The 12,186-nt window shown below is 40.9% G+C and overlaps 1 protein-coding gene across 3 annotated transcripts in view; it reads left to right on the top strand.

Annotated features, from left to right (window-relative positions):
• The window catches only part of MCTP2 (multiple C2 and transmembrane domain containing 2), a 109,704-nt gene that overhangs the window by 54,174 nt on the left and 43,344 nt on the right, over positions 1–12,186 (top strand). For all 3 annotated transcript variants that reach the window (XM_037395846.1, XM_037395845.1, XM_037395847.1), the window contains 3 exons: positions 6,423–6,524; positions 7,267–7,341; positions 8,147–8,266. In XM_037395846.1, coding sequence (XP_037251743.1) covers positions 6,423–6,524; positions 7,267–7,341; positions 8,147–8,266 — 297 coding nt within the window. The remainder of the gene's footprint in view (positions 1–6,422; positions 6,525–7,266; positions 7,342–8,146; positions 8,267–12,186) is intronic.

Here is a 12,186-nt window from a genome sequence, read left to right as displayed (position 1 = left end):
ATTTTCTAAGCTCTTTTTCTTGAAATGGGAATGTTGATGTATGTTTTCATTTTGACTATAAATTTGAATGTATCCTTTCAACCATTTAGATAAATATACTGAAAGATAACAATAGGAAGCCTCACAGATCATATAGGTTTAATTTCTCTAGGTAGTCAGGCCTAATATTTGCTTGCATTAAATTATCTTTTGAAAATACAAGTGCATTTGCCATTTTTATTTTCCTGTTAAAAATGCACAAGTTTGACTTTTAAGCTGTCAGCACATGAAGTAAGTTTAGTTTAGGAATTGTTCATGGATGACTAGACTCTTAATAAAAAATTGCCTTGAATAAAGTATATGTTGGAAGGATATGAAATGTTCATATGAAATCTGAAATCTGACAATGAATTTTGGTTTAAATGTGTCCAGGAGTCTTACACTGGCATTTTGCAAACATGCGTACACCTTCATCGTCCTGTTAACACACAAATGGCCTTACTGCACAAAAATTCAGAGATAGTGAAATTAATTCTGCTTTCCATGCATCCTTGACTGTGATCTAGGCTTATTGCTGGCACCAAATAAGAAACAAAAAATTGGGCAGCATGAAGTGTTTTAAGGTGTCAGATGATGAATAAAGCTGCAGACCTCATGTTCTTCTGATAGATGTGATAAAGCAGTATTGGGCAAATACCCGTTTGGCTTTGTTTCTCATACAGCTCCATTAATAATGCCCTGTAGAGACGGTGATTTTGGTAGCAGTACACTGAATTTGGGGGACATGTTAGGAAGAGATGTTATTTACTTGCATTTTACCTTTAGCTTTTCCATGTCAATCAACTTACTGTACTTTTTTTTCTCCCGCCTTTCTTTTGGTCAAACTCCTGTCCTCTTCTAAAGCGTGTATGAGAGACCTCATCTCAAATACAGCTGTGGTCAGCCACATTCACAGAAACAGGATTTAAACTGGAAAAGACACTGATTAGCGCTACCAGGATATTCAGGAACATGGATTGCTCTCTCGCCAGAGGTGACCTCGAGGTCTGGCTTGCCTAATCTTTTGGACTGCTTTCTAGAGCCTGGGGAGTGAAAGAGAAGACCATTTACACCACTGGGCAGAGCAGGCTTTTGTGCTAGAAATTGAAGAAGATTCTGGGGACCGGAGAAGTAGGGCAAAAACTTCGTTGATTCAGGAAGGAAGTTTGATAGGTCTAGAAGTTTTGTAGGTTTTGGGGGACTTGAACTAATTATCAAAGTAGTCCTTTCCATCTCTGTGTTCCTTTGTGCCCTAGATCTTAGTAAAAGCACCATGTTTCTCTTCGTGAGGGTCTGTCTTTTTTGTTTTGCTTCAAGAGACTCCTGTCTCCTAGAAGGCCGCAAGTTATTAGAGACATGGGAGCGTGTAGTGTGCTTCAATGAATCTGAAAGCAGAGTATATCAAATATCCTCATGTAGAAAGACCTTTGAGTGAAGAGTTGTATCACAGAATGGAATGGTTTTTATCTGCTGGATTATCAGCTGAGTAGTCTTCAGCTGCACCCTTTTTTCAGCAGCCAGGAAGAGGTCTATGAAATATTTTCAAGTGCCGAGCAAGGTCGGTAGCCAATGATACACTGAAAACAAATAGTATGCCTTTCGCAAGCTTAATTATCTAAACCACGGCCTGGATTCAGAGAGCAGACACCCAACGATTGCAGTTACTTAGCACTTGACAATAAGTGCACAGCCTTTTCCAGGAGAAAGCTTTAGAGTTTGAGAAAAGTGAAAATGCAGCTGTGAAGTGTATCGTCTGTTCTGCCTTTTATCCCTGTCATGAACTAGAAATTTTGGAATGGGGGAAAAACTGCCACATCTCTTCCAGAAAAAAATGGTACCTTGTTTCTGAAATTACATTCTTCCCCAGCTGTGCACTACTCACTGAAATGGTATCAACAGGAATGTTTTCCTCGAGTACCACCTAGGATCCTTGTGCTGCCAGGGTTTTCATCTGCCCCTCAGACTGCCTGGAAGCCCTCATATGGGGCTGCTTGCTTTCTTTCAGTCCATCAGCTCAACATCTGTTTGGTCTTTGGGTATCAATCCTCTGCCAAGAGCCCAAATCTCTGTTCTACTTTGGGTCTCCCAGAAGGCTGTTACTAGTGAAATGTTTTGGGCAAAGAGTTTTGGGATGAATGAATGGGCATTTTGTACAAAATCAAATCGACGTATATTGCAAGACTTGGGAAGAAAGAAGAACTCTTTATTCATCTCCAGGTGGATCAAATATGTGGCTTGCTTTCCTCTTTTCCTGGGGAAATATGTCCTTTGATAAGGGTACAAGACAGCTTTATGTTATTCAGGGCAAATGGTATGACACTGTGCATCAGCAATGAGCTCAAGCAGGAATATCAGAGGTCCCAAATGCTTTAGATGAATTACCCTTGGAGAGTAGCCATTACCCTTTCTACACGTCACGGGTGTTGATGTACAGAGGTTTAACCTAGCGTTCTTCTGTCAGGTCATCAATAAATGACATTGAATCTGCATCAAAGCTGGATACAGCGTGAAGTTTTCTTAAAATCAATGTAAAAAAAAAAAGGCACTAAACCATATTTCTTTGAGACGAGCAATGAAAAAACATGCTTTGCTGCGTAAGGGTCCTGTCTTCTCCGTGTTTGGTGTCATATCAATCTCGGCTTTTGCTATTTCATTAAAATTCCCAAGCGGTCAGAAGGTTGTTGTTTAATAGATTTAGCATTGGCTGGCTACATCAATACTGTGTTTAGTCACATTTGTTTTACTGGGGACATCTGTGGGAAGAGTTTAGCAAATACATTCATTCATTTGAAAGGAACCTGGTGCACTTTGGGCCTTGACTGTACAGTGGTCTCGTGTACCCGAACATTTCCTTCAGTTAGAGGCAGCTCCTGGCAGTGCTTTGTCTGAAGTGCGTCTGTAGGTCAGAATACCCAATGCACAAAGGATTTTGGCTTTTTTTCCAACTGATAATTTCCTTTGCGTGGTCCTATATGGAGAAGGGGCTGTGATACCGAATATACAATTTGTTTCTGTGACAATATTGATATTTTGTCTTTCCGTGTTGATTCAGAACAGGGAAATGCCCCAAATATCAGAAATTCCCATGGGATGCAAATCCTGACTTTTTTTTTCTTTTTCACCTGATGGATGCCTCGCAAAATGAAGCATGTCAGTGGGGCAGGCACTACTGTCCTCATGTTATTCACATGGTTACGGGTGGTCTTGGTTGGTGATTGAACGCCAGTATGTTGTTTGCTGTTAAGAAGCTTTCAGAAAATGCAGGCATTAGTATTCAGGATAGAACACATCATCAATAAAGGAATAATATTGGTTATGTCTCTTTAAGGACCTCACCTGCAGATATTTTCACATTTAATTTGAATATCCTTTTCTCATAAGTAGATGTAAACATTCATCTTGTTGTAAACGTAGCGAAGGTAACCTATTTTAGGCACAGCTATCAGGAATATACAGAGTGAAATCCATGTGAGATCATCAGGTATGTAGAAAAAAAGGTGTTTGGGTGATAGAAGAAATCTGATTGTTCTGACTTTGGGGCTCCTGCTAGGACCCCAGCCCTAGCCGCTCACCTTTTCCACAGCTGGAGAGGGTATTTAAGCAGTCTTCGCGAACAGCAGAGACTGGGGAAAAAGTACCCAGGGAGGAGAAAGAAAGAGATCCAAAATGAAATTAATATGACTGGCTGTCTCTTGAGATGAGGGAGATGTTGAACAGAATCTGAACTCTGGCCCAAGAACAGCATGCAGTGAAAATGTAGAGCATTAAAAGCTATTTTGCATGTTTTCTTCTGGGCACGGTTGAGACATGCAAGCGATCTAATCTCCATGCAGTCATGGGTGTTAGAATTACCCTGTACCTTTTGTTGAACCGCACTGGCTTAGCACATTGCCAAAACTGTAAGAGAGACTTTTGTTTGACATTTTTTTCAGGTTTTTTTTTCCTTTTATCCAAATGAAAATGCAATGGAGTCATGCCATTTCATAGCCGGTTGTTCTTCTGTCTCGTGCTTTTTTTTTATCTCTGAAGGTCAAAAGCTAGGAGATCTGTATGAATGTTTAGTCTTAGGCTGAGTTATAATTGCACATCTTTTACCAGACAAGTCAAACACTTAGAATTAAAGATGCCAAATGAAGCCAACTGTGCGACTGTGTTTGTACTGCATTTCTTTCTGCCCTGCTCCATTTCAGAATAGCAGCAACAACAATAAAGACACAGTTTTAAAAAGTTTTCCAAGCAACAAACAACCCCTATTTCCAAAGACAGTCAGAGATGGAAGTTATTTGTTGCTGATTTGAAACTTACTGTGCGAACACACCTGCAGACACACCCAAAACGTTTGATTCCGCTCCAGCTCTTAAAATGCAAAGTCTTTTCCCCAAAGCTAGGAGCATTTTTTGAGTGCCGAATAACACTGTATCAGACTGGGACCTTCTCAGTAGTGACAGCATTTCTTTTCCTTTTTCTGTCAATTTAGCAGTGTGTGACATTTTTTTTTTCCTTGTTGGTTATGAAACATTCTATCCCGTTGCAGGAGAGTCCATGAATCAAAGCTAAACCTGCTACTGATAGCATCCCCTTGGACCAAAGGGCTAACAACCTCAAACCAAGTCCTTCTGGCCCTGCATCTAGCATCAGTAAATCCATTTTTCACTTAATTTGTGAAATTGAACAAATTTTTTAATTTCCAAATATTTTTTTGTTTTGTTTTCATTCAGTAGCTTATAAAATTATTTTTTTGCCCTTGCTTGAGGAGGCGGGGAGAGGGGAACAAACTCATGAAATAGCAGAATCCTTTATTGTGGGCTGACAATAGACTGTATGTGGTGGCAGTTGGCCTGAGGACCTTCTGGTGCCAGTCCATTTGGCCCTACGAGAGTGGGTAGCCAATTCAGCAGCTCTCCTGTTTCGGGGCTGCAGGTGATCTGAGCCTACTGGTCTGAAAAACAGGTCTGTGCCTGCCGCTTTCGTGGGAGCTGCAGCATCCTTTGCTGCCAGCTGCAACCCTGTGTGCACTCTCTTGCAGTAAGGGCAGAGGTGCTTTGTGGTCAGTTTAGTGCGGTTCCTATTATTGATGTTATTTATTAACTCAGTTCCACGTATGCCTGCATAACTGCCAGCTTCCTGTTAAGCAGAGCTTTGGATGAGAACATAGGTGAAAGCTGGAGTTCCTGGTTAGACACCACTGAGGATGCAGGGTTGGTCCTTGTGAAAGCCCTCTTCCCTTTCAACCATTTGCCAGAAAACCCATCTGCCCTTTGACGAGCTATTCGGTACAGAAAGGGTGGAGCGACATCGGGAAGGAAAGTGACCTTTCCCTTGTCTCATGAAATCACTTGGTTCCCATTATACCTTTTTTTTTTTTTTTTTTTTGTCCCCCCCTTGCTTATTTCTGCCATGGTTTATATGAGTGCCTTTTCTAAATGCCAGAGCAGCAATAGCCGTTTTAAATATGGTTGCAATTTCATGCCCCCAAATTTCCTCCGTTATCTTTAATCTTTGATCATTACAGTCCCTGAATGTAGCTTTTTGGTAAGCTGCAGGTTTTTATGTTACTGCTGTTTAGAATTAACTGGTCTGCTTCCTAAAAAGCCAAATGTTTAATCAATACATATCCTACTGTGTATAATAAATACATTTCTGCCATCGCTTTTTGAAGAGAGAATGCTTTTGATTTGAGCCAAATAGTTTACAAAATGGTGAGGGAGGGTTTTTTTTGGTGGTGGTTGGTTTTTTTTTTTTTTAATAGACGTTTAATGAGATAGGGCCAACCGGTGGATTAGAGCATAGAAATGCTATTGAAATTCAGGGGTGGGGTGGGGGGAGAAGTCTTTTACAGGAATTAGTTAATTTTGAACATTTGTTACATTAGCATTCGCTCCACTTAAGCTGATTAATTTCTTTGGGTTGTGTTTGTTTCCTGGGTAATAATTTGACAACCTTGCAATAAACTAAGCATTAAGAAGTGCATTCGTGTACCGGAGTGTGCAATAGGTAGGTAAGTTGTTGTTTGTGGCTCTTTTCCTGAACTTTGGAAGAAAAATCCCATTTTAAACCTGTAATAACAGAGGCTGATTACTTCCCATCAGCTCACTGGCTTCTAGGGCAGAATTTTCAGACTGGTTATTGCGTGCGCTGCTCTACTATAAAGTACAAGGTCTGTAAATTAAAGTTGGACCATAAGAGATTTAATCTGCAATTTTATAGGTCTCTAATCCAACGGTCGTTTTGTATTTCAGGTTCTGAGTGTATTAGCAGGGTTTGGGGAGGGCTTTTTTGTGTTTGGGACTTATTTATTTATTTATTTATTTATGTTTGTAGTGTCTTTAAATTATATTGTGAATTACAGCCAGGAAAATATTGATGCTTTTTCTTCTCCCCCTCCCGGCCCCCCGACCCTATAGATTAGGAATGGTAAAAGAAGTTGTTACACACTGAAGAACAAAGACTTGGATCGTGCTTCAAAAGGAGTAATTTACTTGGAGCTAGATGTCCTATTTAACCCTGTAAGTTGAAATATTTTCTCTTTGCTTATCGCTTGTGTCAGAAATGTGGGAATCTGCAAGGATGAGGCTGGGGGGTGATGCTTTAAAATCCCGGAGCCGAGCGGGAGAAGTCGTGACCTGGTGGCGTGTGGTGGTGGAGGGGTGTTTCACACCATGAGTGAAGAAGTATTGAAACATCAGGGCTCTGTGATGGCCCTTCCACGTGGATGGGACGGTGCAGGGGCATTTTTGGACTGACAGGGGACCACGACTGCCTTGGGAAGGAGGTGCCGATTACTGTGCACCACGGCTTCGTTTGCAACAGCCAAAAAAGGGCTTTATGTTTAGATCTATACATTACTTTTAACACCTACTTCCTCCCCAAAAAGCTGACCCATGAGGTTCTCTTCCCAGGGTGTTGACAGGAAAATTAATGAGGCATGGACACGGTGCACTTAAGTTTTTAGGTGGCTGAGTCAGTCTCAATTGTTTATGCCCTACAGCCTTTTACTGAGTTAAATCCTATTTATTAAGGCCATCGTGGGCTGCACCACAGCTCTGCTCTAGCTGAAGTGAGTCCAGCCTTGCCCAGTTTAACTCATCCACATTTCTCCTAGCAGCTCCTCCTAAGTCATGTAGAGGATGAAAAGAGTGAAAGATCCTGAAATTCCTCATCAACGCTAGTGATACAAAGCTGAAATAATGCATGTAAAACTACATCACATTTAAAAACGTTATTTTATTTATTTTATTTTATTTTTAGGTAAAAGCAAGTATTAGAACATTCAAGCCCCGAGAAAAGCGCTTTGCTGAGGAGAACCGCAAATTTTCTAAAAAGGTGAAAACTGTGTCTGAGCTAAGCTCTCGCATCTGTTTTGCAAAGATTTGAATTGCTGTAGCATGGTTGCAAGGACAAAACCTATTTACACATAAAATGCTGAACACATGTAAATTCTGCGTATTTCTGTATATATTAAAAGGTTTGTTTGTGTTAACACGAAATTGCTTTCTGATCTAGTTTGCATCAGTAGTTCTCATTCATGCTTCAGAGTGGGGAAAATGATAGCTGTGGATGTTGCACAGTTCGCAGCACCTAAAGCTCAATGAGAGCTGTATTCCCTTCTTTGGGAAGGAGGAAACCAGGTCTATGTTAGTTATTTTAAAAGTCCAAAGGATTTTAGAACGATGGCAGTGATCCTTTTCTTTTAAATAAAGGTGCCTTATAATAAGGCTAAAATTCATATTTATTTCTGTGGACAAAAACATGTAGAGAAGAGGTTCAGTGTTTTGATTAGAATCTCTCTGGCCCTTTTCCTGAGACATTGCTATATTTTGAGAATTGCAGGGGAATGAAGATAGGCTTGCATTACTATCTTATTTAGTTTTGGAATCAAGACGTGCTTGCTTTTTTTTTTTTTTCTTTCTTTTTTTCTAAGGGATGAGGGAAATCTGGAAGGTTTGGGTGTAATCAGAAAGCAGACAGGAGCTGGAGTGCGTCTTTGAAATAGAGGCTTTATTTGTAATATGTGCCCTGGCATGCGTTTGTAGCTTAAATTATCCCTGTTTCTGAAGCAATAGTAGGATATTAGAGTGTTTGATTAAACTCTTCTTCTCCTCCCCTCCTCCCACTCAATATTTATCAGATCTTATCAAGAAATGTTGATCGTGTGAAAAAAATCACCATGGCAATATGGAATACAATACAATTCCTTTGGAGCTGCTTTCTCTGGGAGTCCACGGTAAAGAGTGTGATAGCGTTTGTGGTAAGTGGATTTCTTCTTTTATTGCATGAGGCTAAGTGATATAAGATCTGGAGTGTTACCATGCCTCCCTCTCCACCAGCGTAAAGCCCTTTATCGTTTGCTGTTATTGGTATTTTGTAGCTATGTGGCTGCAGGGCTGTGGGTTTCAAGGTAGTTTGGGCCACAGTGTGCCTGATGGGCATGGAAATTAGACCTTCAGGAACAGCCTTTCTTCACTCGGTGCAGAGGTGTTCACCAGCCTGCTCCAAGCCCTGAGGATGCCCATGTCTATGGTGGGTGATGCCACCCTATAAAGACTGTGCCTATGTGGTGAACATTTGGGTTTTTTTGTCTTGTGTTTTTGTTTTGTTTGTTTGTTTGTTTGTTTTAAAATGGCAACTGGATGGTAGGAAGGGAGGGAGGTGGTGATGGCCAAGAGGGTGATGCAGGGAGATGCCTTTGATTTGAGTGATGCAGTGAGCTGATGGGTCTTGTCCCTTCCATCTTCCATTGCAATGAGGTGACACTTTGCTGCAGGTTAGCAATGCCTGCTGTGCCCATGTCCCTATGGCACATAAGCAGCTCTGCTGACATCGCCTGTTGCAAATCTATTCTCTGGATGGTAATAATATATTGCTTAAAAAAAAAAATAAAGAAAAAAAAAGAGGGAGAAAAGGGAAAGGCTGTTCAGTGAGTTCTGCTGGGCTCTGCAAACAAAAAGCCAAGTTCTCCACCTGCCTGTCCCACTTTTCAGCTCTCTCCTTTTCCCTCTTGGTAGTAAACACCCCATTTGCAGTTTTCTCATAATCCACTCAAGCACAAAAAGGTTTTGCCTGCTTTTTATTCTGCGGTGTGACATTTTCTTCATGCTTGAAATGTTTGGCATGCCATTAAAGGTTGCAAAATTGTTTTGTGGTAGTCCAGCATGCAGAAAGAAAGTTTTTGAGTTGAGTGTTTATTAAGCAATATAACAGTTAATCTCCAAGATTTTCTTCCCTTTTTACTATCTCTGAATTATAAATCGCTTAAAGGTCCTTCTGAGGAAAACACTTCAGTGTATTTGCTACAGATGAGTAAAGTAGACCATCCCTGATTGAAAGAAGTTCCAGAGCAAAGAGACAGGAGCTGTCTTTCACCCTGCACGTTTGAGGGATGACTATCATGTGAGAGTGGGTAGGATGGAGAGTCTTTTTTCTGCATTTTTTTTTTCTTCCTGTTGCTCAAAGCTTATTTAGATCATATCTAAATTTAATGGTTCAAGAGTTGGCAGAGAGCAGAGCAGCCGGTGCCTTGCCAAAGCAGTATGGCTGTGCAAGAGAACTCTGTGGTTGTGCACAAGGGAATCGGATGGTCATGCCCATGGAGGCTGGAAAGGGAGGGGACATACGTAAAATCCCAGTGCTGATGTCCTACCATCACCTGATGGCAAGAATCTAAGCATGTGTTTAAGAGATTTGCACTTAAAGAAATTTTGAACCAAAATACTTGTGAAGTTACAGCTGTGAAGGTCAGTTTTCTAGACAGGAAAAGTTCGGAAGTGGTAGAGAGGCAGAAAGATAAGAAGGTGGGAAAGTGGGTCTACAGGAAAAGGATTCTTAAAGAGAAGGAGGATGAGCAGGTTACAAGTTACAGATTATTAACATCTTTACTTGATACCGTAATACTCCTGTTTCCTGAAAGAGAGTGAGTAATAGGAAGGGAATAAAAACACATGATTAAGACTAATTACCACAGGTTTCTTCTACAAACCAAAATTTAAGTCTATATGATGTTTTTCCACATGGAAATGATTCAGCTCTGGCACTTAAAATGAAGTGCTGATTATGTATCTCTCACTATTTCTAGCGTGTGTGTTCATAGTATTGAAAATACCTATGCAACATGGTAGGTGCAGCATCCCTCCCTGCCCCAGTCTTAACAATCCACTCCTAACAGGTTGAATAAAAGAGGTACCAAACACCACATCTTAAAGAACATCATTCTCCAGTGAGCAGCATTGTATACCTTCAGTACCTGGCTTTCTATCAATTTAGCTTGTACCAAATTTGTCCTTGTTGACGATGTGCTTGTGGTTGACACTGAGTGCCAGAGGTGAGGAAGATGCACCAAGCTGCTCACCCGTTTTTCAGCTGGAGCCGTGAAACAATGGCTGGTAGCTTAAGTGCCAGCCAGACCCTTAAACCACCTTTTTTTTTTTTTTTTTTTTTCCCTTACAGATGTTGTCCCTTCAGCCACTGGCAATAACTGTTGTGACCATATTCTACATATTCTGCGTATCTTCACTGTGATAACCCCAGAAATTGTGGGGACCCCCCTCCCCTGTTGTATTGCTCTTGGTTTCCCTCTGCAGGTAGCCGATGCCCCTTCCTCCAGGGGGGAATAAAGGGAGGGAGGAGGAGGAAGACAAGCAGGCAGCATAATCAGGTGACCCTTGTTTTCTTAAGCAATCAGACAAACACCACTGCCAGACAGAAGAAAATATTTTTGAGGTCATCAGAGCGTGGCAATAGGCGAGGACGTGGTATCTTCCACCTTCCTGCTTTTAGTCTTCATTACAGCGCGGCTCCCTCCCTATTAGTGGTGATGGTGTCTGTGAGAAGGGCATTAGCTGCTACTTCTGGGTGTGCAAGAGAAAAAGGGGAACAGATAAAGAGGGAAGAAACAGAGGACAGCACAGGCAGGATGTGAGTGAAGAAGAAAAATGCTGTCACCATGTTCTCTCATTTATGAGATGCATCGTCCCAAGCTAAATTTCTTCATTAGTTTGTAATGGTGAGAGAAGGCAATCCAAGGACATATGAGTAGGTTAATTTTTTGTGCTAGGAAAATGAAATCATGTTTCACCAGCATTGTGTGATTTTAATCTGATGATTTTTAATCTGAGTTAATCATATAGGCACACGGGACAATGATCAGGTCTGCTCAGGCACAAGGAACATCAGAAATTTTTCAGGCTTAGAGGATTTGGAAAGAGGGTTGAAAGGGAGGTGAGCAAAATTTCACTTTTGGTGATGTTTGCACAAAGGGTTTGGTGCAAATTCCATTATACAAATTGATGAAAAACCATCCTGGGTCAGAGGAAAGAGTCACACATAGGTTTTCTGGATTCTTTAGAGTGTACATTTCATCTTTGGTCTGGTGTGAAGAATGGACACACATTTGTGCATGTGTGGGAATATCAGGAATATTCCCACATGTGGAAAATGTTGCTTGTAGATAGAGGTAATAGTGTTCCTATACTAGGAAAGACCTTAAAAGACTTTGTCCATCTCTTCTCCTCCATCAGTTCAGGATTTGAAGTCATTTGTAGATTTTTAAGACCAAAAAGATCTCCAAGCATTCTACTGTGTTTAATTTTGGTATAGTTATCTCTGTATTCAGCTTGATATGTTGCATTTTGACAGAAACATGCCTCAGAAAGGTCTTTATTTTGAAGATACCCAAAGACTTACTCTAATACATCCCTGTAGGGTTCTGCTCATGTGCCTGACACTCTTCATATCCTACCCTGGACAGTTTGCTCCCAGTTCCCAGGGTGAATGTTTTGTTTTTAGCCTGGCCCTCATCACTCCTTCATCTTGTCTCACCTCTTTCCATTGAGGCATCACTTCCATGCTGCATTACTGGTGTCCAAAAAGCTGCAGCTGGTGAAATATGCCTAGGGGAATGTCTGCTCATAAGTCATCTTGTATGTCTGTGTGATTATAAGCTGTTTGTTTTTCCCACTTATGCATGAAAAAACTTGTGTGTTTACCTTTTTGGTGTCCTTTTAAACCAAATTTCTGGTCCTTCCTTCTGCATGCATGCAAACATTCTGTGTCTGCTCTGCTCCCCCTTCTTCGCTGGTTGTGGAAGTTAAGTCCATAATAACTGAATTATTCTTACTGTACAATATGTATTTAAAAATATTTTAAAAGTTAATTTTAGTCATAGAATGATTT

The sequence above is a fragment of the Falco rusticolus genome, chromosome 7 (genome assembly GCF_015220075.1).
Source record: "Falco rusticolus isolate bFalRus1 chromosome 7, bFalRus1.pri, whole genome shotgun sequence".
Lineage (NCBI taxonomy): Eukaryota > Metazoa > Chordata > Aves > Falconiformes > Falconidae > Falco > Falco rusticolus.
The sequence above is the reverse complement of the archived record's forward strand: the minus strand, read 5'-3'. Positions and strand labels throughout refer to the sequence as shown.